The sequence below is a fragment of the Trachurus trachurus genome (genome assembly GCF_905171665.1).
Source record: "Trachurus trachurus genome assembly, chromosome: 13".
In the NCBI taxonomy this organism is placed as follows: domain Eukaryota; kingdom Metazoa; phylum Chordata; class Actinopteri; order Carangiformes; family Carangidae; genus Trachurus; species Trachurus trachurus.
In genome coordinates, this window is record NC_139892.1 from 14,776,284 (window position 1) to 14,803,658 (window position 27,375).

At 43.6% G+C, this 27,375-nt stretch overlaps 1 protein-coding gene across 3 annotated transcripts in view; it reads left to right on the forward strand.

The window, feature by feature from the left end:
• The first annotated feature begins 1,098 nt into the window (after positions 1-1,098).
• ets1 (v-ets avian erythroblastosis virus E26 oncogene homolog 1) overlaps positions 1,099-27,375 on the forward strand; it is a 32,383-nt gene continuing 6,106 nt past the window's right edge. Inside the window, exons 1-6 of one of the 3 annotated variants that reach the window (XM_083985887.1) lie at positions 1,099-1,189; positions 21,508-21,627; positions 22,413-22,613; positions 22,915-22,992; positions 23,379-23,624; positions 24,958-25,218. In XM_083985887.1, coding sequence (XP_083842013.1) covers positions 1,177-1,189; positions 21,508-21,627; positions 22,413-22,613; positions 22,915-22,992; positions 23,379-23,624; positions 24,958-25,218 — 919 coding nt within the window. In that variant the 5' untranslated portion in view covers positions 1,099-1,176. Of the gene's footprint in view, positions 1,190-8,903; positions 9,240-21,507; positions 21,628-22,412; positions 22,614-22,914; positions 22,993-23,378; positions 23,625-24,957; positions 25,219-27,375 lie in introns of those variants that run through there. The other 2 variants (XM_083985885.1, XM_083985886.1) reach the window with 2 other exon arrangements.

A 27,375-nucleotide genomic window follows, 5' to 3' on the forward strand; every position in this document is an offset into this window, starting at 1 on the left:
CATTGGCAAGACGAACTACAGCATTGCTTTTTGTCCCCAGCACGTTGATTGACACATGACTGAGAGACTTTTGTGAAATAAGCATAACTCTGACGGCAGATTATGTGCTGAATAGGGAGAACGCATTGCTCCAACACCTCAAATTCATATTCAAAATAATGTAGACATGCTTTGTAAGCTCGTGGCATGTTGAAGAGAGCCAACTGTGTGTGGTTAGGCAAGGTCGTGTGAGAAAAATGTCAGTCCCTCGTTCACATCAGCTTCAAACTGAAACACCCAACAATATCTATTGAGGTCTCTGTTTGTTGTGAAATGAAGATTTTGATATGCTATAAATGGCCAAGTGGCTATCTTCTCCCCGACTATCTCATGTATCCACATAGAATTTCATATCTCCTCTGGCTCCCCTGTCAAGTGCTGACTTCAGACTTCCCCCCCTCGGTGCAACCTCTTACGTGAACAGCGCTGTGATAAGCAGGATAAAACAACACTGCAAAGATAAACTGAATGAGTCAAATTTAGCCGCGAGGGGTTATCTGTGAGGGAAAACAATGAAAAAAAAAATTGTTTTCAGAATCCAAGGTTGCACTGTCGGCCAAAGCCACTGGATAGTTTGATCAGCTGTTTTCAGCTTAATCCTTCACTACATCCCCAGGCAGACAAATAAGTGTTTTTCATTAGTTAAGAAATAAAAGTTTGGCCAAAGTTATAAGTTACATGAAAACACACGTTGATTTCGTTTGAGAACAGTAAATCAGTGACAAGTTGCACTATCCCTCCAGTAATTCATAAATTCATGTTTCATGGCGATTTTTTTTTATTTGGAATTCAACACTGCTTAAATTCCACTGAAAACACGGGCAAGGGATTTACAAAATGTTTATAAAATAACAGAATGCCATCCGAGTATTTATGTATTTATTTGTTTCAGTTTCTGAGCTAAGTTGTGTTTGTTTCACATCTAAATAAAAGCAAACCACAGGAAAATCATGCTCACTTCATTTCTGGCTAAACCATATACTGTGTGTCATTTATCTCCAGAGGCAGAGTGGAGGGGTTGCATTGGGCCCTCAGTCCCAGCTACCAGGTGTGGTTCACCCCCAGCAGCAGTACTACCCATCACAGCCCCTTTACCCCCAGGATATACCCCTGCAGGAGGTGCCCAACGGACACGACATGTGCCCTACTGGTAAGAAAATGGACCTGGTATGAGGGAGTGACAGAAGTGGCAAAAGCCATATTGAGCTATGTAACCTGTATTTATTGGTGTTTGATTAAGACCTGTAGTTGATTTGATAATATTTTGCAATGTAATTCTTTTTTCTAATTCAAATGTTTCTATTATTCCTATGAAATAGCTCCTTCTGTAAAACAAACCTTCTCCTTTCAGTTTTACTATATAAGGTTCAATGTACAATGGACAAAAATAGTTGCTGTGTCATTGTGGACTAACAACTTAGAGCAAACAAAAGAGTCAGGAATGCTCAATGGTCAATCAGTCACACTCTAGCGTTCATGGCTGCAATCTTGACACACACGTTCAAACTCCCTTATTTAGTTGTTTATGAACACACACACACACACACACACACACATACACACACACACATGGAGTCTCAGCTTGGCCTGTTGCTCTGAGTGTGCTGCACAAGGGATGTTGGTGATGCTGACCCCGAGGGCAATGCCTTTACCAGACACCTCCCTCTCGTTTTCTTTTCTCCACTCCACTCCACTTCTGGGGACAACCAAATGCCCTGCGTTTTTCTCCTTCTAAACCTTTTCTTCTATTTTTTTTTCACTCCTTGTTTTTTCAAATAGAAGTTTTATTCTAATCTGGAAAATTCCTTTCAGTGCATTTGCCTGTGCTTGACTCTGGCCTCTTCTTGTCCTCAAAAGTGATTGATGCTGGTGGACTGGGACGCACGCCACGGGAGTAGGGTAGGGGTGCTGAGGGGCACAGGCTTTCTTCCGTCACCTCCCTGAGCTGGATGCAGGGGGCAAGACAGGGGGCCAAAGGGCGGCCATCTTTTTCCCAAGCCTCTGGTTTGGTCTCTAGAGAGGTGGAGGGGTCTGAGTGTGCATATGTATGTGTGTGTGTGTGTGAGAGAGAGAGAGAGGGAGAGGGAGTTAGGATTTGATGGGATTTGCTGATGTTTGTTGCCAGAGACACACTCCTTCGGACCCCTCACTTCATTGCTCCCAACGCTAAACCGTTGACATAAACATTGCAGAGTGGAAAAAAATGACCGAGCATTGACCTTTCTTTTTTTTTTTTTCCTCTTTTTTTCTCCCCCCCTAAATCCTACACGATGCAGACCACAGGTCTAAGAGCATCTGAGCCACCTGGAGATGTTGTTAAAGTCATTCAGCTCCTGTTCGTTGTGTGATAAATACAAGGATTTGTGCTACCAGCATATGGTGTTATGAGTCTTTGCTAACCTCAAAAGCAGCCCAATAACCTCTGACACATTCTCTACGCTCTGCAGCCGTTGCTTTGACTCATTTCTCTCCAACTGCAACACCGTCGTCCCTTGAATATTTTACACTCGAGATTTCAGTCCACTCATATTCAATTAGTATATAATTAGAAATGGAAATACAGACTATGTCGGTATCATCCTCCTGCTGTGTAGTCACCGTGGAGATCTTGACTTTAAAAGTTACAGTCAGGTTTTTGACCCGCTGAGGTTTCACCAGTGTTTAATTATGATCTTTTTTTTTTTTTTGGTTTTGTTTTTTTCTCACCAACGGTAAAGTAATGTTTTATTTATTTAATCAACCTCAACCTTCACTATGATGAAGATACACTAAGTTACAGTTACAAGGTAAAATATATCAGGGACTTTTTGAAGCACCACAGGTAAGTCCTACGTTGACAGCATCCCTGACAATCTCACAATCTACTATACACCCACTGTCTCAGATATATACAATGATATATTTATTTAACTTTTAAAGTGGTTATACATTACAGAGGATTTTACAGCCAAAGTCACTTTTTTCTTTGAGAATGGATTGGTTGTTGTTAAAATGAAATGTACTAGTGTGAGAAAGAAAGAGCACAGAGCAGATGTGAGGTGGGGATGTTGGATGTAACGGGACCATTGCATGTTTGGCCCAGAGCCCAATGTCACACACACTGCTTCCTGACAACAGCCATGCCATGGTGGTGTTTACACTAACCCAGCTCTACTCTTCACTATCCAACACTCGAACCACAGGGCTGGTTGTAAACTCCCATTGTGGAAATTCACTATGTGTCTGTGTGTATGTGTGTGTGTGCGTGAGAAAGAAATGGAGTGAGTGTGTATTTCTGTGTGATCTCATGGAAATCCAGGCACAGATACAGTATCAAATACATGCATACACACTCCACCAACATCCTGCAGTGATGCACACTCCGCATATTCATTCATTAAATTCACACCCTGCACTCTGGTGTGTATTGTATTACAGCATCCTCCCATTCAGTAAAGCACACACACACACACACACACACCTACACACACACACACACACACACACACACACACACACATGCACATCCACTCCCAGGCACTCGTGGGTTCACTGTACATTTAAACATGCACTCCCATTTAGTACACACAGACACAGCTGTGATCTGGCACTCAGGGACCATTGGCCTGTGTTTTATTTGATGTGATTTGACAGCTGGACAGTTGGAAGAGGAGGGGAACGGGGTGGAAAGCAGAGGAGAGTGGGCGGAATACAGTTTGAGGAGAGAGGACGGATAAGGAGAGGGATAAGTCACAGAGCTGGGACTGGCGTTGATGGGAGGAGAGGAGACGAGGGGAGGGGGAGGAGGATCTGAGATTTGGAGTATTGGGCGGAGGGGTGGGGGGACTTCGTCTCTGATGAGGGGCACGTCCTCACGGGCGCAGGCCCATTTTTTATTTCTAAAAGTAAACAGGCAGCCTGCGGGGGTCTGGGGGGTTATGGGAAAGGAGGAAACAGTGATGCTAATCAGGCCGGCGCACACTTCCCCCTCCAACAATAAAACAGAACAAGAGTGGAAACACGGAAAAGCAACAGACAACTGTGGAGGAATGGGCTACGCTGCTGCCATGGCCCTTGGGTTGAACTGCATGGTGTGATGATAGCTCTGAGGACAGAGGTGTTGGCCAGTAAACAGAGGAAAGAGATAATGTGTTACTATCACACTGTTTATTTCTAGTCCTTAAGTATTTTTAGAAACTTTTCAGAAATGTAGAAACATTTTAGTGAGTTTCCACTAAACTGAACTGGTTGCATTATTCAATGAAATCAGTTCACAGTGGAGTCCCTCTGGAATTTCTGGCCCATAACTCAGTGTCGTGCTTTGCTGAACTCAGAAGAATCCATCTCAAAGAATCATTTATTGTGTCTGTAATATCCCTTTGATAAGCCTTTTATGTGAGTATTTTTCCAAATAGATTCTGTTGACCTTAAGACATGTCTCAGTATTTTTCCTTTACTAAAAGCAACTGACTATTTCCCCTCTTGAAGAATGACCACTTTTACTTCCTGTTGGCATTTTCAAATATGTTTCTTTTTAAAGATCCCTTTCCCATCTCTCTACAAGTTTTATTTCTAGGAAGTAGGAGTGTGCTAAGTTCCTCTTGATAGCGCAGTGACTAATTACAAACCTCTTCAGTTGGAGAACACGCAGTTCTTGAAACACATGCAATCACTGACGGCGCATGATGCAACAGATGCCAACTCATCAGGAAAGGTGGTGCTTTAATGAATCCTGAGAGAGACCACCCATTGTTTTTATGTTTATATTGTGAATTTAGCAATATTCACAGACTGTTAACTATAATGAGTGTACACCGGTAACAATAAGAGTGAATACCTCCCACTGTGTGGCAATACTGCCTCATAGTCGACTCAAGTTGTAATCGTGTAGTAGTTAAAGTTCAATTCTTTCCTATATTCACTCCATATAAAGAGTGTTTATATATCATTTGCCACAAAACAGCAACTCTATTTTCATAGCACGGATCACTATCTTTTCAGAGAATACCATTCCTTTGACTGCTGCTACTTACTACAATGTACAACCTTCATTTATTGAATGAGAAATAAATTAAATCCACAGACTGATGTATTCGCTCTTCTGCTGTGAGGGCTAGTGGAGCTTTATCTGAGACCGTGGTGGTAACAGAGAGGAGGGAGGGCAAGACGAGGAGAGGGAGGTCTGGGAGGCAAAGAGACTCGGAGGGGGGTGGGGATAATTGAATTATCTGCACAATGGAGTGATGGGGGGCACGTGGTGCCGCTAATGGAGGAAGAGATGTCCTTTTTAGCGAAGCTAATTGTTCAGAAAAGAGCTGAGCCTTTGTTCAGGGAGGCCCTGCTACTTTCCCAGTGCACTTATAAGCACACAATTTAGTAGAGCGTGTGCGCACACACATACACATACAGAGACACACGCACTTTCACACACACAAATACACTCTTTGGAATGTGAGGTGCCAGAGAGACATGTACATGTGCATGAACACACACACACACAGATACACACACACACACACTCAGGGATAGACCGCTCATGTCCCAGCTAACCCTCTGATCTCAGCAGGAGTGCATCCAGCCTGTGGCACCTTCAGACAGCATCCACCACAGATAGAGCTGAGACTGAGCTACTAGACAGAGGCCACAAGGACCCTACTGTTTTACTGTTTCACTGTCTGCTCTCTCTCTCTTTCTCTGTGTATGTGTGGAAGTGTGTGCGTGTCCGTCACCCATCTGTGTGTCTGCTTGAGTGCCTGTAAATGAGTGACTGATTGATTACATGCTAAACGCTGTCTATTCACACGACATACCGAGCCTTCAGGGCCTTATCCATTGTCTGAGATGTTTTAGGCTTTGATCATCTCAGATTGAATGTTTGTAAATGTAAAAAATAATGTGTCGAAATCTAAATACTTAAAGCCAACCAAAACTCCTGTGACTCTGCGAGGGCACCGACATCAAAGACAAAATATCTCTTGACAGCTGTATGGATTGCTCTGAATCGAATAACCTTTCAGTTAACTCTGTGAAAAGTAGCAGGTGTGACGGTTACATCTGAGGATTATAGACAAGCAGACAGCACAGATGTGCCAGCGAGAGACAGACAGCGAGCACGAGAGAGCAGCAAGGAGAGAGAGAGTGAGAGAGCTGCTTTAGCTAGGGGTGCTAGACTGAAACGCAAATGAGTGAAGCCAGCTAACTGTCAAAACCATGGCAACAGCATTTGCCAGGTGAAGAAAAAAAGAGACACTGAAACCAAAACTTGTTTGATCTGAGACATGTGTCTTCGAGCGTACTGGTTCATGTATGTCGGCTGGTTGTTTTATGAGAGTGAGACAATTAACAATCCCGCCCTCTCAGAGGAAAATGACACAATTTGTTTCAACAATAGTTCTTTTTTTGGGTTTGTATTGTGCAAAACTTTGACACAGCAGTTGACACAGAGATCTCTCTCAAGATAAACTGAATGTTTAGTAGTTAACATTTCTTTTTTCTTCTTCTGTTTCATGGGAACTATTTGAGCTTGCTGTTCATAAAACGTGTTTGTCTTCAGGGTCACTGTACACCAGGCTGTCTGAGGGCAATTGAAATGGTCATTGCTCTGAGAGACGAATAAGTAACATGCTGTACTATGCTGAGACACAGAGATGTACTCAGATGTTCCCTGGCAACAGGAATTTAAAGCAACAATGTGTTTTGTAATAACTTTGTTGCTGCTTGTTTGCATTACATTGCAGATTTTCCAAGTACAGTCTAAAGATGCAGTTTTGTTTTAACATGAGATATGCTTTCTGACAGTGTAGGACGGAGACATTTCTGATGTAAAGTCGAGAAGACAGAAAGAAGAAAAACCAAGTTGAAATGGGTTACAGTGACGCCAGCTCAGATATTAGTCAGCAACACCATTAAACCCCTAATGGCTGCCCTTAGGCACAAAAGGACCCGGGCTGGCCTTTTAAGAACAGATACGAGGGAGTTCATTAACAGAAAACAAAGAGGTCCAGTCAGAGAGAGTGAGAGACTGACTGACTGAGATGAAGTGAGAGGTACTGCCCCCCTCCCTCTGTTCTTCTCCTCCATCACCCCCACTACTTTGCCCCGGGTGAGGCAGCTCCTCTCACCGCAGAACCCACCAGCACTCTTCCCAGACGAGGCTCCTATCAGGCCAATGAAACCTGATCCAGGGCTGCTAATGGAGCCAGTGAAGTACCACCGGTTTAAAAATCCATGTGTGATCAATATCCCTGGCTCCCCAGCCTCCATCCAGATCATCCCATTTAGAAATACATGAGTACAGTACATGCAGAAGTATCATATTGATGTGCATCATAGGTTGCGCCATATGACTCACCCTAACAAGGTTGCTCGAGTCGAGGTCGGATATATGGAAAAAGAGATGGTTGATGCTTTGAAGGAAACAACCATGGGTTTAATTGTGTCGTTAATGAATAAAAGCTAATATAATTATAAATATATAAATTAATATAGAATTTGTGTTAGCTTAGGTCTATACCTCTCCTAGCTGGAGCTCTATTTTCCGACTTTTTTTCTTTTCTTTTCTTTTCAGTGCAGTAGATTCCAGTGGAACTTGTGTGAGAATTACTATTATAATCTGTCATTACTATTTCTGTTGCCATGGGAGGTGTTCCCTAATGGATGTGGTTTGCTCAGAGTGGAGCCTCACTGTGGCTGAAAAGCCCAATCTTGCTGAGTTCTTTGTTCTTTTCCAGTGGCAGAACAAATTCTTGATTCAATTTTCACCAAGGCATGGTCACTGGGCCTGATTATTGTGAAAAGAAAGCACTATAAAAAATAAATATAAAAGCAACGGTACCAGGGAATTGGAACAGGCAAAACCGTCTTATTGTTGCCGCTTTTGATGACACACAGTTTGATTGATGTTACTATCTGTCCAACTAAACTATCTTTGTACCTAGGATCTTTAACAACAACTTTGCTAATAGCTGATGCTGCTGTGTAAAGAAAAAAAAAGACATGAAAGTTTTTATTGATCAAGACAAGGTGAACAGGAAATACTCTGAGGTGTTTATGAGGGTGAGTTACAAGTTATGAGGAAGCCTGGTTCTGCAGAATATGGGGCAGACACAGTCCCACAGGCTCTTCTTTTAGCTGACATGGGTGATGGTTCTTCACACAAACTACATCTAAGCCACAGATCTAAAACCACCTCCAAACATAGACCATTATCTTACTCTCAAATATTTTGATAATCTATAGATACTGTATCTATACTGCTCCTATAGTGGCTCAATTGTGGTAGATAGGCTACTCTAGTCTCTCCCTCTTTATTTATTTATTTTGTCTTTTTTTTTTTTTTTTTTACTATCCCTGGAACATTTCAGTATAATTCCTGTAAGACTGGGTATTTTTTTTTTAAATTTTTACACGTGGTTGTATTTCTTGGCTTGGACGATGCTGTGATGCAGTTCGTGAATGAGGCATTTGCTGTCATCCTTGTATACTATCCCTCAGTGATGTGGTTAAGGATTACTACAGTTCTCAGCAGCTCGCACGCCTCCACAGAGCAGCTTCATCCCTGTGAAACGCGAGTAATTTGCGGGAACGTGTAAACTCCTGATGACGTGAACGGGTCTTGGTACAAGTGGGTCCTCAGAGGTACAGAGGAGTAGAGGTAGTAGTGAGTGCGTGCGTGAGTGCGTGTGTGCGTGTGTCTGTGTGTGTTTGGATGGGTGGGGTGGTGGTGGGGGGGCATTGTAATTGAATTGTGAATCAACTGGCAAGTCAGTCCCCTTAAACACGCCCCTTTCAGCTGTCGACGCGCTCCGGCTCTTTGCTATGCAACGCCCATAGCCAGAGATAGAGAGGAAGGAGTGAGTGTGTGAGTGAGTAAGAAAGAACGAGGAAAAGAGGGAGTGTGTGTACATGTAGCCGGAGAGGGAGAGAGGGAAAGAAGAGAGAGAGAAAGAGAGAGAGAGATAAGTTAGGAGTTATAGAAACGATTTTTGGTGTGAGGGAAAAGCTTAAGAAAAAAAGAAAGAAAGGAAAAAAGAAACATCGGCTTGTAGAATTGACCGGCGCGCAAAGGAAGAGAAGATTTTCCCTTATATTGTGTTTTTGGAGCTGTTAGAATAAAAGAAAAGGAGGGACACGGCGTTATTAAGACACTGATCTGATGATCATGACGGCAGCTGTCGATATGAAACCGACGTTAACAATCATAAAGGCTGAAAAAATGGACGGTGAGTAATACAACTCTTCTGTAAGAGCTTTGACAGTTAACACGAGACTAACAATACTCCTAGATGTTCTTCATGTATGAGAGCCGGCTGCTGGCTCGCTGGTGTTCATGGGAGCCTCAGGGTTAATTCTCGGTACATGGATGCGATGAGAGGGACATGACGTCCTGGCATTTCAGTGTGAACACGCTGCTGGTTGCTTAATATCGGACAACACGCAACACTTATGAGAGGAAAAATACACGCCTGAGGGTCCACAGTCATGCAATAGACTCTCCTTCAGCTGTGTGTGTGTGTGTCTGGAGTGTGTGCGTTTAGTTTTGTTATTACTGTGAGCCAGACTCTCTCTGCTTAAAGCAATTATCATGAAGCATTAAGGGCAAGGTGCCTGTATATGAAAAAAAGTTGTAAGACTCCAGTTTTTTAAATGTATTTATTTATTGTTATTCATCACACTAGACTTGATGATATTATGAAGGCAACATGAAATGTCACACAATATAACAACAACATTGTTTAATCAACTTGTGACATTTTGTTTGTTTTAATATTGTTTCATGTAACTGACAGCTTCTCAAACACTGCATGTTTTGAACACATCATGCTCCAATTACAGCTAATTAGTTCTTCACATCAGCTCCTCCATGTCTCCTTATGTAAGTTCAGTTTTGTCACATTCTGTTTCTGGTTCAAATTGGCTATTGATATAGGCTTTGTAGGTTTGTTGTACAAATGATACCCCCCACCCTCTCTTTTAACCTGCTTTGATCTCACTGGGGATCTATCACCATCTCCTCTCTCTCTCTCTATATATATATATCTCATCTAAGCATCCACCTCTGACCCATATACTCTGTGCCATAGTGAGACAGCCAGGGCATTCTGCCCAGCCGGCATGGAAGATGAGCAAGGGTGCCTAATTACCCCCCTCCCCACCAACCCCACTGTCTCCCTCTGCCTCCATCCCTCCCTTCTTCTCCACCTCGTCCTCCTCCTTAGTGGTTGAAACTGACTTTCCAGAGGGAAGGAGAGACGGACTGAGGTGATGAATCTGCAGTGCTGAGGCTTGCCTCTGTGACCCTGCTGCCTGGAAGACTTGGCTTGCTCCAGGGGTTGTCCAGGGCACAGTCGGGGAAGCCTGCAACTGTGAGCTTTGTTTGTGTTGGGTTTTAAAACTTATGTGTGGTTTCACTTCTCGTTTTTACGCAGGCACATGTTTCACATTGTGGTACATAGGGATGATTTGCATTTTTTTTTATACATTTACTAATCCCCCTGTGCTTTGGCAGCTCAGGTGGCATGGGGTCTGTCAGTAAATGATCAGTAAAACAGCATTGATGCATCATGGAAATTTGATACTAATTGCTAGTGTCGACCCACTAAGGGACTGTGACTCACCACATTAACCAGCTTCTCCTCACTGTCAATACCTGCAGAGCATAGATTCTCATATATGCGTCGTCTCACAAACTCATAGAAAAAAAAAGTTGCTGACAGTTGCAGTTAAGTTGCCAAAGCGTAGTGCTATCTTGCAAAACCATTTCGCAATGCTTGCTCCTGCTTACACTCACTTGGGTGCACTCGGGTCAAGTTGAGGCTGCCAAGGAGCAGTTCACAACTTCACACAAACACACAATTTTTCCACCTCTCACACACATACAAACATGCGGGACTTGCATTTATGTGCATTTCTTGCTATTACCATGCTTGCATGACAAATGTAGCTGTTGACTCAAGTAAGACATACATGTCCTTCTGCAGTGTATGCATGTAAAGCACTGTGACAGGCCATTTGTTTACAACTGACTGGGCGAGATAAGTGTTTTGTACAAAGACATAATGCATTTGTCAGATTGTGAAAGTAGTTGCCCCCCTGCTTGGCTCTTTGCAAACAGAGAGCTATAGAATTGTGGGAACTACAGACCATTTTCTGCAGACACCTGCATCCACACACCGTGTATACGTGCATACCCCACTAGCAGGCATAAGTGGTTTCAATTCCAGCCCACCTTACTATATTGTTTGTTTTCCTTTGCGACGGAAGTGCAGCCAGTGTCAGCTTAACCAAAGCCCCCCCCCCCCCCCCCCCCCCCCTCTCTCTCTCTCTCTGTCTCTCTAATGCTCACCAGAAGAGGTAATTCCCTTCAAAGTGCTCACACACTGCCAGGGTCAGAGTTGCACCCAAACAAGGGTTCTAACGTTCCACCAAGCTTTTATTCCTCTATTTGTAGCAGTCAGTTCCTGACACAGCACATTTACTTGAATGTAACCCAGATCATGGTAGGTTATAATTGACAGCATCATGTAGCCATAACAAAGCTGACAGCTCGACAGAGTTGAGCTTTCCTCAACAGTGAAGGTGTTTCTATTGTTAAATGAAGAGGGTCAAGGGCCTCCTCTTTCTTTTTCTTTTTTTTTTCTCCCCGCTTGCATGGCTGACTTGCTTATTGAGTGGTAGAGCATATTCATAGAACATCGTTCTTTGGTCAAGTATGGATTTAATTCTCAAAAGAGCTGTCAATCATTTACAGTACTGTCTGTTAGAGATGAAGGAGACATCTCTCTTTGGCTTTCCTTCTGTGTTCGTCAGGTCAGGGTTCAGTGAGTGACAGGAATGTTTGTGAGCATGCCTGCTGGGTGGCATGCATGGAGGCATCGAAGGAGCTCAAGGGGGAGGCTCACTTTTTTTTTTTTTATCTGATCAAAGTGATGCTGTTTGTTATAACTGGCATGCCTGGTGCCTCTGCCGAGAGCCCTTATAAGGCATCCCCTTCCACGCCCGCCGCGAACAGTATGCACACAGGCACACACAGGCCATAGCATACAAATGACTCTTACAAAGGCTTCACTGGCTGTCTTTTCCAAGGTGCCTCCTGTGTGTTGGTACAGTGTGGAGAGGGTTAGGTTGTGCCAGAACAGGGGGAGTTACATAAGCTTCAGTTTTCTTTTCTCTCTCTCTCTCTCTCTCTCTCTCTCTCTCTTGCTCCGCTTTGTTTGTGTCAGCACTCCTTCAGTAGTGCAGTGTAATATATGCCAATGTTTGAGTGTGCGTGGCTGGCTGGCAGCTGTGCAAACACTGTTTGGGTGATCCGGGCTTCTCTTGATGTGGTCTGTCAATGAATCGGGCCAAACGGAGCAAACAGGTCAGTTTTTCATCTGATGCTCGCTGTGTCAAACTGAGGGCGATATGTTTTTTTTGCCAAATCAGAACTTGATGAGTCAGTCTAGTGTTCAGTGTATCACACATATGTCATTAGGTAGTGTTTGACCAGGCCATGTTTGCACTCAGGTGCAACAGATACCAGCTTGTTCAATGGACCTCCCTGTTGTCAGTCATACTTGTCAACAGACTGGGTGGATACTAGTGATGTGTGTGAGTTTCCATGATGACCTTGTCTCTCTCTATTGCCGCTGCTCTGTGATGCCACTATATTGCATCAAATGGGTAACCCCCCCCCCCCCCCCCATTCAGCCCATGTTTCATTCATTGTTCTCTCAGCCTGTCATCTGCTGTGTTGCCCATATAAACATAAAACAATTAAACTGCGTGGGTTCTATTTTGACGCCTCCCTGCTGAATACACGCCTTAATCTTTGCTTATAAAGCTTAGTCATACAGTGAGGCATGTTAGCACTAGATACAGCAGTCGGCTAAATAGCAAGCATATGGTAAGAAATAAAAACAGAGGGTGGGGGTGTTTGTGGGATGGAGAGAGATGGTTCCTCCGATGTGTGGTTGATAAGTTGGTGGTAAATATTTCCTCGCTATGCTAAGGAAAAATCAAAAAAGATAGTAATTAGAAATCAAAAATGATGAGAGTGCCTCTCCCAGCAATCAGTCTTCAACAGCTTCTCGTTTTACTCACATTCCACACAAAGCTAACAACCAAAACAAAGGAAAATATGTTCCTTGGCTGGGGATATAAAGCATTAACAAGCTTGTTTTGTAACAGACAACTCTTTTCAATCATTCACCCACCCACTCACACAGTTCCTCCTCCAGCAATCCCCCCACCCACCCCCTCCTCCTTTCCCTTTCCTCTGTTTCAGTGTCTTTCTGCTGGCCACAAGAGTTTCTCTCACGACACCTTGATGTGGGATAGAGTGAATTCCTGGGAAGTGCACTCGGTCCCATCCCCACTCATTTCTTGCTTGTAATCCCTGAGTCATGGCACTAGACGCCTGCTGCATGCACCGCACGCCACTGACTGTCCGACTGCGTGTCTGCTTGGCTTGCTTACTGGTTTTGTCCACCACAGGCCTCTCCCTTACCCACATTACCAGCCTGAATATGAACCCCAAGTGGCCTGACTCTGCCCCAAAATGGCTCCACAAACACCCACGCGTTGTCCTGTTGCTCTGTTTCTGTTTCTATTTTATGGTTCTACATTTAGGCCCTGTGTTTCCGATATTGGAATGGAAACTGGGCTATAGTTTAGCCTGCTTTTAAGAAGCGGTCCACAGTCCTGAAAGGCAGCAGGTTTGTTTCACCACAGATGTTCAGCTGTCCACAACCAGGCCATGTCACTCATTTCTGTTCAGTTTATGTTCCACATTTTCTTCCCTTGTTTTCTCTTTTGTCTGCGTTTTGCTGCACACCACCTGTTTTTGGAGTCAGTGTGCAGTGTGTGTGCTGCTTTTATAATCAGGTGAACAAGTGGGGCAACAGTTATACAGACTTTATGTCAGTCAGACCTACAGTACAGCATCAGCTGTATTGATTGCGTGGCGTGCCGAAGCAAAGACCTGGTACAGAATTGGGTGTGTGTGTGTGGGTGGTGTTCTCTCTCGGCGTAGGTGTGACTGTGGCAGTCAGACAGGAGGCATATGTTCTCTGGCAGCCATTGAGGGGGTTGAGGAAATCTGCTGTTGGGGTTGTGGCTTTGAAAGTAAAAGCAGCTGGATTCCTCAGCTTTGTCTGCCTAGCCTAACCTCCCTTGTGCCATTGTTTTCTACATGTTAGAAAAAGTTGCATTTTATTGACTACATCAGTCGTAAGGCCAAACTATCCAAAACATGAGAACTTGACTTTGATAGAAGAGCCATTGTGTTCCTGGAACATTATCTCACAGAGATTGTCTGCCCTCTGCCTGAAACATTGCGTATGTCACATAGTTACAAGGTGACTGAGTCATTGAGGAGGAATTTTACAAGATATGGTCATCGCTTTTATCATGACCAGTCACACTGTCGAATGAAGCAGCACGATACCCTCTGAAGTCCAGTCATTCTTTGATGAAATGAGTCACAGCCTGTCTGTGCTCGCGCGCGTGTGTGTGTGTGTGTGTCGAAGTGAGACTAAGAGAGAAAGAGAGCGAGGTACGGTAGATAGATAGTGAAGACAAGGAGAACAGGAGTTTGCACAACTGTGATGATATGCAGGGGTTTTAGAAATTACCTCCATCTTTTATTGCAAAACACCATGTTGTAATTTTCCAGTTATCAAACTGTGGTTTTCACACTCGACCTAAGGTGTTTTCGTGCCGTCATGAAAAATAACATAGGCTATCTTAAATAAGATGAAGCGATTAGTGATTAGCTTAAGACACTAAGCTTAAAATAGATGGGTTATTCGTCATCAAGGGCTGAAAACATTTTGCCACTTAAGACCACAAGTCATTTTTGGTCACATTAGAGGAAAACAAGAAAGCTGTGAGAAGCACATTAGCGATTGTAAAACAGAGGTGGAATGCTAGGCATGCAACATGAAAACACTGTGGTCGGGGGCGGGGGGGGTTATTTATCAAGTATCCATCTGCCGACCATAGCTTGCCTTCAAACAAGCAACACACTCTTATGTATGTATGCTATATAATTAGACCCAGTCAATAGGTAGTCCATGCATATGAAAAGCTGGTTGATGGATGTGTGGCTGTGCACTGTCCCACGTAATTCACACTTCATATCAGGAGCACTGGTTGTGGAATGCATCAGTTTGGACTGAAAAAGGGGCAGTCACCATGTTTTGTGGAAAAAATGCAACACGGAGAGTAAACTGTTTGTCAGATGTGTCGTGTGTTTGGTTTAACGGCTAAACAGTTCCCCCAGAGCATCCCCCGTCTGTTTACAACAGAGGACGGAGCCTGGGAGGGCAGCTAGCTTGGACGCAGCTAGGCTAGCACCACCTGCACTCATGCACACACACACACACAATTACAGTGCTTGCCTGTCAGTTCACTTCTCCTCGCCACTATGCCGAGCATTGATGGATAAAAAAAGACAGTCAGATCCTTTTGGACTAAGAAGTGCTTTCATTATAAATATTTAACATATATGGAGGTCATGGAAAAACCCTCAAGTTGAGTGAGATTTGTCAGATATCTACTGTTTGTGTAGCACTCTAGTGCATACTAGGGTTTAGCATTTTCTTCAATATTATTCATCTGCCTTCTCAAAGTAACAGAGAACTTGAAGGTTGTGCAATGGACCGTTGTGAGAAGTACATTAGTGTTGCTCAACCTTTAATACTAAATACAGGCATACCTAGAACCCGGGCTGTTTCACACTGTTCAAGATAACAGAGCAACAAAACTTAGGCAGTTAAATAAGCAACAAGGAGCCAAACTCCGCCTTGCCCCTTTCTTTCCCCTCGTTCTTCTGGAAAAGAAAATAATTTCCATCAAGCTTCTAGCAGAAATATGTTTAGCGTCTGTTGGCGACGGTGCGGATCACTTCAAACTCAGAGGTAATGTCCTATCAAGGGCTGAGACTTTGGCATAAACAGTAGACTTAATGCACTTTCACATCATAAGCTAATATGATTTCAGGAATAGAGGGAGTGGAAGGAAGAAAAAAAAAAGACAAGCAAGGCAGCTATGGGGTATTAGTCTGCTCCAGTAGCCGGCGTGTCTGTGGCGGTGATCATCCCAGACAACTCCAGTTTCATGGCCAAAGACAGATGTCAGCAGTTGTGGCCTTGTCCTGTACAGCTGCTTTACACCACCACAGGTTTGCGCTTCACGAGTGCAGCCAGAAGCCAGTGGTGAAGGCCTAAGAATAAAAGTAGCGTTTCAGCACTGCTGTCAGTGATGGTGGGATGCTCCTGGTTAGCGAGCTGGATCTCTTTAGGTTAACACTGTCCGTATTGGAGCAGGCTTGGGTTTAGCTCTGGTCTGGCCCGTTCACATTGGCTTGAGCCAAGCCTACACATCTATTCCTGGTCCTTGGCATTGAGATGGAAATCTAAACAGCGGAGCAGCTGGCTGAACAAGCAGCCCTCTCAAATCCAGACTGCCACCCCATCCTCCTCCTCTCACTCCGCTGCAGCCCTCAGCCACCACTTTATCACCCCGTGGCGTTCAATGGGCCCCCTTCATGTTGGTTGGGTTTATGACCCCGCGTTCTCAGACCAAGGGTCCAGATACAGATCTCCATCAAAGGCTCTCTCAGATACCACTGTCACCCCTGGTCTGCTCCGGGTTGACTGGTCTCACTTAAAGAGCTGATTATATGTCCTCAGCGAGTCGCCAAGACCTCCCCTCATTTTTTCCTGCGCCTGGTCGTGACCTTGCTCACATGTACCTGTGTGTATGTTAAGGATACTCTGGAAGAGTATGAGACCTCAGTGGCAGATCTGAAATGTTTGACCCTCACCTGAACCCACAACTCACCCCACTTCCCACAGGAAGTGGCAACTTAGCCACAGGAAATGGACTCATTCACATCTTTAAAAAAAGCTCACCATACACTATACTACGGGGGGTAGAGCGAAACGTAAGCTACCACATGCTCCAATAATGATATAAATAAATGACAATTTGACCCTAATGTGTTTCACTCAGCTTCGGATAGGCTTTCAGATGTCATCCTCTTTCTTTCTTTTTTTTTCACCAACAGACACCCACTCATTAGATAAGCTCTATAGGGTTATTTATAGCTCAATCACATGATAGAAAGCATATTGTCCCTTATTTGTTGGGTCTGGTTGCCTGCTCTGCTTGTATCATTGCATCATTCTGAGTGGAGGCAGCAGTCCAGGCTTTATGAATGAACTGAGTCTCCGCCAGAGGCTGGGAGATGGCACCGATCCCACTGTGATGTCACTCCAGAGACAAGGAGAAGAGAGGGAGCTTTGTGAGACCTCCCATTCATCTGTATCTCTCTCTCCCATTCTCTCTGTGCCCACCCTTCTTCTCTTGTCCTGTGATGGGCTCATATTACAGGTTGGTCGCCCCCCCCCCCCAGCCCTACCCCAACCCAGCCTGCTCATTCACCATTCACCCCTCACCCACCCAAGACACTCCCTTGTTATCTTCCCCCGTCCCTGTCCTGCCCTGCCCAGCCCTGCGTGTTCCAGCCCCATAGACTTTGGCCCCAGCCGCAAAAATTCCCAATTTCACGCCCACGCTCTGGCGCACAGGCGAAGACGGCTGCTAATTTAGCTCATGTGTGTATGTGTGTTTATATGTGTGTGTCAGCTTAACAGCCTAGGGTGCCAAACAGAAACCTCCACCTAAGGTTGGGTTGGGGCTTGGTGACCAGCTACGGCTCGACAGTGAAAGTGTACAGTCTGTCATTGAGAATCCCTGGGAGCCATATCGCCCTTGCACTCAGCTGACTATCCATTAATCATACTGTATCATGGCAAGATGGGAGTGGCTAATCAATACCTTTTACTGTACATTTACATCCAGACACAACATCAGCCTCACTTGATCAGTGTTTCTTAGAATAGATGGATTTTTTTTTTTCTCACTACATCATTACAACAAATTGGTACCATTTCAGGCTTTTCACTGGTTTTACTCTGAGTCTTGTTAGTGAAATAGTGAATGTCGTAACGCTGCCTGTGATTTACACCCTCTCCCGCATTTCGTGAGCTAAGTGGATGGGACTAATGTGGAAAGTGATGACTTGTGGATGCTCTAACTCTCAGTGCGTACTGACCATTCTGTATCTAATGGGACTCACAGGCATTGAAATCCTATCAGGACTTCACCATTTACTAGAGATCGTCTAGATCCAAGCTCGCCTCTCTCACTAATGGATGCACACTGTACATTAGTGCTGCCGCAGATAACTTTCATATGGATCATTCACCATGGAGACTGCTCTATTATCATTGCACTTCTAAGACTTATGTTTGCCTTTCAGAGTCACTCTGACCTCTTCGTCATCTTTTTAAGATTGAATATCAAATCATAAAAGTAAAACAAAGCAATACATAACATACGTAACATATAGGAACATCTGTCTGGTCTTTAAAATCCTGCATGGTTTAGCTCCTCCACCATTGAACTCATTCATAAACCAACGCAGTAACACTAGTCAGATCACTAGAAGCGCCACTCGTGGTGACTTAACAGTCCCATTCAGGAAAAGTACATTTGGCCAGCTATCATTTTCTGTTAAAGCATTACAAAACTGGAACTCACTTCCCACCCATATTAAAGAAATACATACATACTGTACTTTTACATCCAAACTAAAAACATGGCTCGCTCATAATTACACCTGTACCCACTAAGATATTGTGCTATTTGCGTCATGATCATGCTGCCTGTCTGTGTTTTATCTGTCTATGTGATGTCTGCATACACCCCTGTCTGTCTGCATCCCAGAATGTGTAGTACAGTATGTGCTGATGTAGCCTATTGTGTTTGATTACTGGTATATTGCATGTGCTGCTCTTGTATGTTTCTATGTGCTGTCCTTGCATGATTGTACTGATGCCTACCTGTTCTATCCTTTCCCTATTGATTCTTTTTAATCATTGTGTTGTATTATTGTTGTTGTTGTTTTTTTAGGATGCCCATTGTCATCTGGCCGGGGACTACAGCAGGATATTAGCCATGCTGGCTAAAGCTGCCCTTTTTACTGTATTTAATGCAGTTGATTAATTGGGACTGTCCACGTACAATAAAACAATAAAGTAAAAGTAACATACATACATAAAGGCTGTGACATGTATTGTGCTTTGAAGAGAATAAACAAAAACCCCACTTTAAAATCATCTTAATCAGGGGAACAAGAAATTCAAAACAAAAGCAAAAAAACAAACAAAAAACAAACAACACAAATTGCAGTTCACATTCTAATTTGCTCTATAATCATGGCTCACATATTTCTCTCTTTTAGAGTGCCTAATGGTAGTTCTCATGCAAGATGGTGTTGAGTGTCTTTGATGGAGGATTTAGTGCTAAAGTGGAATCAAGTCTGTGTGGGCAAGTACAGACTGGGGCTTGGTTGATAAAAGCGATGGGGAGGGAGGGAAGAAGGGAGGGGCGTAAATGGTTGGAAAATGCAGACAAACTCCACTCGATCCAGCTTAAATAAACTGCCACATTTTGCCTTTGCCTTCAGATCAAAGCGAAGACTGTCTGAGCCCCTAGTCGCATCGCAGTTTGCAGCCGTTTGCAACATGTACGTTTTTTGCTCTACCACCAACACTACTCAAAAGCAAAATGAGCTCAGTAGAGGCTCAGAAAACTTTGGTGTTACACCTTTTGCATAAAGACAACTCAGGCCGGTCTTATTTTAAATGTGAAACAATCATTTATTTTGATGTGTGAGCTGCGTCTGACAACAGAGTAGTTCAGCTCTTATGTGAGACTGTAAAACAGTGTTTATCTTCAGCTCTTCGTCTTTGCTTACACTCCTTACTCCAACGAATAACTTTCTGCTTGTTCACCAGTCTAACAGACAGCAATATATTATTACAGGCCTAATTGAATCACATGAAGTAGCAAAGAGCTCTTGTCCGTCTCTGGTCAGTTGCAAGGATTCTTTCTTTAGAGAGAAAATGAAGGGGGGGAAAAAGAGCAAAAGGCAGAAAAAAGAAAGTGGGAGACCTAATTTTACAAACAGCCAGACAGACATTGGTTACATGGGCAAAGGAGGGACAGCTGCTGTGCATTCCAGACGAGGTCGAGACGTCAGCGAGTGGTGAAAACAAGAATGAACTGTATGTTGCCCCAGTGTACTGCTGGCAGATAAAAACCACCAGCCAGTGGAGATGCCAGAACATCTGGGTTCAGCGAATGGCGTTGCAGTCAGAGGAGTGACACAACTTTTCCTCATGGTACTAGTTTGGCTTCGATCCGAGCGGTTTGCGATGTGGTTTTTAACAATTTTAATCAATGTGCAGTCGAAACAAATAAGAAAGAAGAGTTAACGAGAAAAACGCACAAGTTGAAGGCGCGATTAGTTTTAACTGTCTTTTTCCAGTGATAGTGTCCTGAGGGTCTTTCCCCCTTCTCCCCTCATCATCTTCAGTTCTGCCCCCTTATCCCACACTTCTGCAGCCTGGTAAATCTAATTAGATGAGTGTGAGTCATCAGGCACTGTTTAAAGCCATCAAAGGGAGCTCTGTTCCCCACTGGGTGCCCACTGGCTGTGAGCAGGGAACAGAAAGCCCAGTGTGTGATTGAGACCCTTGAGACAGCCCACCCCCCCATCATCTCCAAGCCACCCGCCAGCAGCCACAGTGACATCATCACCTCGTCCCTTGACCCTTGACCTCCCAGAATGTCTGACCCCATGCTCAGCCTAGTGACAGTAGGCCTACTGTGTGGGGGCAACACGGTAGGAGGGCTAGCAGGGGTCATGGTGTCACTGATGGGCACCAGGCGCTGCAGTCCCACCCAGGATGTGCTGGGAGGAGAGAAATCGATGCTTGTAGTATTTGTAAAGCAACTTGCCCCAAATTTCCCAGAAAGTGTAAACAGTTGGAAAGACACTTGCATGTCAACTGCTCCAACTTGCACACACTAAATTCTGTTTATAAACCGCACTGATTTCCACGATCTGCTGCTCAGCCTCCTGACTCATGCACATGTGTATCGCCCACAGAAACAGAGCACACACGCTGTGTTTCCTCAATTTTTTAAAGCGATCAGACCTGATGGTGTGACAGCTTGTTTAAATAAATTGGAACTGATATGGCGACAGTGTCTGTCTAGACGGGAGGTAATTGTCGTACAATGTTGTTGATCACGGAGAGAGGCAATTGTGTAGACTTTGTTTGTGTGTGTGTTGGTGTGTGTGTTTGTGCGTGTGTGTCTGTGTAAACAGCTAATTCAACCACATTCACGAGTCTCCCTTTCCCACCCTCTCTCTCTCTCTCTGTTTCTCTGTTTCTGGCTCGAGACAAATTTCCATTCAGTAATCTTCACTGGCATGAAGTAAAATACAGGATACATTATATTAGATTGGGTTGTCAATAATAAATTAAAGCTGTATACAACATTATCATCCATAGCCAAATGAATTAGACATGGATATTACTCAAAATAATATCTTAATCAATGTCGTTTGTAATTTATGATTGGCAGATCCGGAGTGCGGTGATGTCCCCCTGCTAACTCCAGGAAGTAAAGAGATGATGTCCCAGGCTCTGAAGGCCACCTTCAGTGGCTTCACAAAGGAACAGCAGCGGCTGGGTATTCCCAAAGGTAAGACTGTGAGCTGCCTGTACTCTCATTAGTCCATATTAACATTTGCAGTAGGAAATAAAATCTTATCAGTAAAGCATGAGCCCCTCCTAAACCACCTCAAAGCGTCACATGTCAAAGACACCCATTCATTAGGTCCTTTCACGTAGCCGCCTGCCACAGATCATACAGTGAGGGCGTCTCTTAGAAAGGCAGGATAAACCCAGTTATTCCAGAACCGGCATTACATGAAAAAATGTTTCAGTCCAGGCAGACCGACTGACATTTCAACATTCAGATAAACTAGACTCAGGGAGAGACAGTAAAATAATGAGTTAGCTTCCTAAATTCAGGGTGAGCACAGAGCCTCTTCATGCTGTTGGGAAACAGCAGGGCTTTCAGTAGCTTATCTGTGTAATGATGCTATATCCGCAAACTATGCTTTTGGCTTGTCATTACCACTGCTATTTACATCCACTGCTGCCTCCCTGCTTACTGCTGATTGATTTGCTATTGGTAGATATATTTATCAGAGAAGCAGTGTGAAAGTTTGCAGCTCAACCAGAGGTCTTGAGTTTTCACGTGCTAAAAACTGAATTTAATATGGTTTGTGAAGTGTTGCAGCACATCATGCACGAACAGGAAAAGCCTACATTTCGTCATAGGTCATATGTGTGTGACAAATGTGTAAATATGTATGTGCACCTTAGTCAGCACAACATTAATGTTCCAATGATACTGGATGTTACTAAAATGGCATAACAGCAGAAATAACCGTGACACAATTGTACATTTTGATCCCTCAGATCCCAGACAGTGGACAGAAAACCACGTGGCTGAGTGGCTAACGTGGACAGTGAACGAGTTCAGTCTGAAGGACGTTAAATTTGAAAAATTCTGCATCAACGGAGCCAGCCTGTGTGCGATGGGGAAAGAGCGATTCCTGGACTTAGCACCCGACTTTGTGGGTGACATCCTTTGGGAACATTTAGAAATGCTTCAAAAAGGTGAGGTCATATGCATCTTCAGACTGATTTTTCTGATTGTTTTTGGCTTTTATTTTGTGGCTTTATACAGTAAGGCTGTTTCAAGATAGCTGAGCACGTTGTTATCTCACCCACTCTAAGTGGAGAAAAAAAGTCACTTGCACATAAGAGGGTGATACGCTGTAGGCATTTGCTAAACATGAGTCAAATGGAAGACACAGTTTTGCTCAGGTCATTAATTTTTGATAATGCTGGATGCAGTTACACGATACATGAAATCAATGAGGAGGTCACTGACGCTCTCTATCTATTTTTCATGAAGAGGATACAAAGCATTATCCCATCAATGGACTGACCTCCAACTTCCAGGAATCCCGTTATACCTCAGACTACTTTGTCAGTAAGTACTCATTACACTCATTATATTGTTAATCAGTTCGTGTAATAGCATGAGATGTACGCCTAGAATAAGAATGTGAATGGAATAAGAAGAAGAAGGCCCATTGTTCAGAATAAAGGAGGATCAGTATTTAGTGTAGTGTAGTGTAGTGTTCTGCTGTCTCTGCTGAGGTTTGGTCTGATCCATAATTTTGCCTAAAAATGTACAACATTCTTCTCAAACACTCAAGGCTGTGATTTGCTATAGACGGTTCACACACTGAGCTTTTGGACAGCAGCAGCACAGCACAGGAGGGATAATGACTCCACTCTCCTAAGATTGATCTTTTCCTCCTCTGTTTTGCTCCTTTGCTTTCTATCTACACTTGTTTTCCTTCACGTCTCCAGGCTATGGTGTTGAGCATGCTCAGTGTGTCCCTCCTTCTGAATACTCAGAGCCCGGCTTCATCACAGAGTCCTACCAGACGCTTCATCCCATCAGCTCAGAAGAATTGCTGACGCTGAAGTATGAGAGTGAATATCCCTCTGTCATCCTACGGGACACGCCCCTCAACCCGCTGCAGGGGGACTACTTCTCTGTCAAGCAGGAGGTGGTGTCCCCTGACAACATGTGTGTGGGACGCCTCAGCAGAGGTGAGGGCTCATAAAGAAAAGAATATAGGGGCTAGCCTGCAGAAGCATTGCATCGAAGAATGTGCTGCGTTGCATGACTGTTGCTCTCAACACTTTGCATGGATTGATTGCTTGATAAACGTGTCCACATGTGCGTGCATGTGTTTATGTGAGTACATGTAAATGTTAAGTGTTTCTGTGGGGTGCATGCGTGCATGTTATTGTGCTGAAGCCACCAGAATCTTGTCGTGCCACATCAATGTGTGTGTATTAGAGGAGAAGAAAAGCAGGCCCTCTGGTTGGTTTGTGGTTCAAGCAAACGCGCCTCATACACTTTAGACTGGGTTGGGGAAAAAAAAAAGAAAACTATTGTTTTTGTCAGAGTGATACACGAACCAAAGCCACAACGTGTTCTCTTCTTGCCGCCCGTCCTTTATGTAAAGCAGTTCAAGTGGTGTAACCTTCAAGATTTTTTTTCTTTTCTTGTTTCTGTTGGCCTCTTTTCCTTGACTCAACTTCAAGGTTCTGGGTAAGGAGATAGAGGTGTCATCCTCAGTTAGCGAGCGTGGGGTTTTCTCATGAAACTGTTTGCTTTTGTGAATGCATGGGCTTGTTTTCTCTCCCAGTGATAGTTTACAGAGGAATTAGCGGCATGGTTTACATTTATAGTCACAAAGCTAGGATTTTCTTCTCACAAATCCCCAGCTGTATAAATGAATAGCATGTGCCAAGTGCACTATACAAGGCCCCTTATGGCGCTTTAAGCATTTGCCTGCAACGTATGAGGTCGAGTCCTCATGCATCACACATACCAAGCTCTTGAGTGTTACATTGTGCTCCCCCAACGTGGGAAAGTTTTTTTTTTTTTTTTTTTTGCAGCACAACTGATATCCACATGTGGCTTCAATTTCAGCAGTTGGAAGATTTCGGCATCAATCGAGGCGCTGCATTATCTGTCATTTGTTAATGACTCACCATTGAAAGGCTCCTCTTATCTTTCCCAAGGCCAAAAATAGCATGGCAATTTGTGTGATTGTCTCCCATTTAAAATCAAACTTGAATGGTGGTTGTGCAAGTGAAATGAGGTGTGAAATGGGGAGAGATGTGGCACTGTACAGAAAACTATAGCTTAGTGAGCAGGAATGTAATTTACTGCCACAGGTGTTGTATGTGTCACTTTCACACACATTGCTCCTTTATCAAAGGCGAGAAAACTGTTTATACTCGCATGGATATACAGGCATCTTTTGAAGAAATATTGCTGCTTTTTAAGAATATGTTACAACAAAATATTTTACAGTTTTATAATTGATTTATTCAAAAACTTGAACCCTTTTTTTCTGTGTGCTCTCAGGTAAGCTTGGTGGCCAGGACTCCTTTGAGAGCATTGAGAGCTTTGAGAGCTGTGACCGATTGACCCAGTCATGGAGCAGCCAGTCTTCATTCAGCAGCCTGCAGCGGGTACCTTCATATGACAGCTTCGACTCAGAAGACTACCCCACCGCCCTGCACGGCCACAAGCCCAAGGGCACCTTCAAAGACTATGTGAGGGAGCGTTCAGACCTCAGCAAGGATAAACCCGTCATCCCAGCAGCAGCACTGGCAGGATACACAGGTAAGACATGTAGAGGTCGAGAGTTTTTACATCAGAGCCTCGAAAAGTGCTGCAGCATTTTATGGCACCTTTTACAGCAGACATTTCTTTTTAAACTATCATAGCAGGCAGTAACTCAAAACTCTGTTCCATATATGTGTGCATTTACGTAAATCAGCCAGCATGCACAGTGGTACTCTGAGATTGGTACTGGGAAACGGTAGTGTACAACAGTAGCTGCTAACGTTTACTTTTACATGATTATAACATGCCATCTGAATTCACTTGAAAAGATTCCATTCATTGACATTCACTCTTGTGCGCAATGAAAAAAACAGAAGAATGTCATACGCTTGAACTTTGCCTAGGCTAGATCATTCATCTGAGAGCACAAAGGTACAAAAGCTCAATTAAAAGGTCAGGTTGTAGAATGTATTGCATAAATCTCAGCAGTGAATATTTCAAAATCAGAGACACTTAGGCCCAAACTATTATGCAGGACTTTTGTTCTCTACCAATTTTATGAGGCAACATTCTATGCAGCTGTAACACACTCGTTGATGCTCTGCAAAAGCTCCTGTTGTGGGGGTGCCTTAATGCACTGCTTTTAGAAAAAAAAAAAAAAAAAAACACCTTTTACCAAGGCAGCCAGAGTCATGCACATTACAGGAAACAAAACATATTCCGCTCACACCTTCTTCTCCTTCTTCTTCTTCTTCTTCTTCTTCTCTCTCTCTCTCTCACTCACTCTCTCTTTTGTTCTGTCGTCACTTATCATCTACCTCCTTGTTATCTGCAGCCCGCATCGCAACCTTTTCTGGGTCGTCCTAGCAACGCTGGTGAAACATAGAAATCATGCCTGCCCTTGCACATAACGCTAAAAGAGAAAAAAAATTATCTCTTCATCTCATGGCGCATCTTCTTACTCGTACACGCTCAAGGAACCGGTTTATGTAAAGCATGTTCTCCAGCTTCTGTAAGATGTGGAGATATTTGCAAACACCTCTAAAGCAAATGCACTATATTAACATCTGTCATGGTTTTTGGTTTGAAAATGTGCATGAAAAAAACAACCAAAAAACAAACACAAAAAGAAAAAAAAAACCTCCTCCTGTCACTCTTTTTACCAGTTTAGCAGGATGTGCATGTTCACACTGGGCTGCTCCTATAATTATCTGAACTGTTATAAATAACATCAAGGCTTTAATGTGACGTGTTAAATATTGCATTAACACACAACGAGCAAGCCTTTCAAATCATGTGTTGCATCAGAAATTAAATATAAATTCTCTGTGGAGGGTTTTAGTTCAGGTTGAGTCAAATTATGACACAAATTACTGTTAAAAAATTGAATTGTAAGGAGAGTTGAACGGTTCCACTGAAGACACTGAATCGACTCTTAACGCTGAAGCGTCTGGGGACTTTCTCAGCCGTGTTTAAATTATAGTCACAAGGCTACGAGGTTGCCAGTGTTGCAAAAAGGGGAACTCCGAGCAAATCTCAAACGTCACCAACAATGCATATATCACATCGCAATAGACTGTCCCAAAATTGGTATGTACAAGTTAATTGGTCATCTCCATGGTTATCATTTCAAACGCCGCTTATAGAACAATGAGTCATTCATGATGTGGGAAAGATGTGGTAATGCACATATAATCGAATAATGAGTAAGACACGCTGGGAATGCACTTCACATAACCAAGAGAATAAAAACCTATAAGAATAAATGCATAGGCTGATATAGTTCGATGCAATAAGACTCATGGCCGGACATATTATTCAGTGTTTAGTGCAGAGGTTCTAACACCAAATTTTTTAAACAAGCTTTGACCAAAAGCTTTTATTTGATCAGCTAGAAATCTGTGATCTGTCAAAATGAGGAGAAATCTTCCTCCACCACCTTCGCAAATGTACATCTCTCAACACTTTGACTCCATTTGCCGCTAACGTTGTGACATCTGACATGCATCAGTTGTTGAGAGTGAGGGGGCACAGACCATGACACCAAAGAGCAAAGAGCGTCTCCGGCCTAATGCACATCAATGTATTCTCATTGAGGATGTGAAAATCAGAGCTTTTACACATTGCGGAGAGGGAAAGATGAAAATAAATCATGCTGAAACCCCCTAATATCCCTGGAAAAGTAAAAAACATCATGCAGCCTGCTCTGGTCAT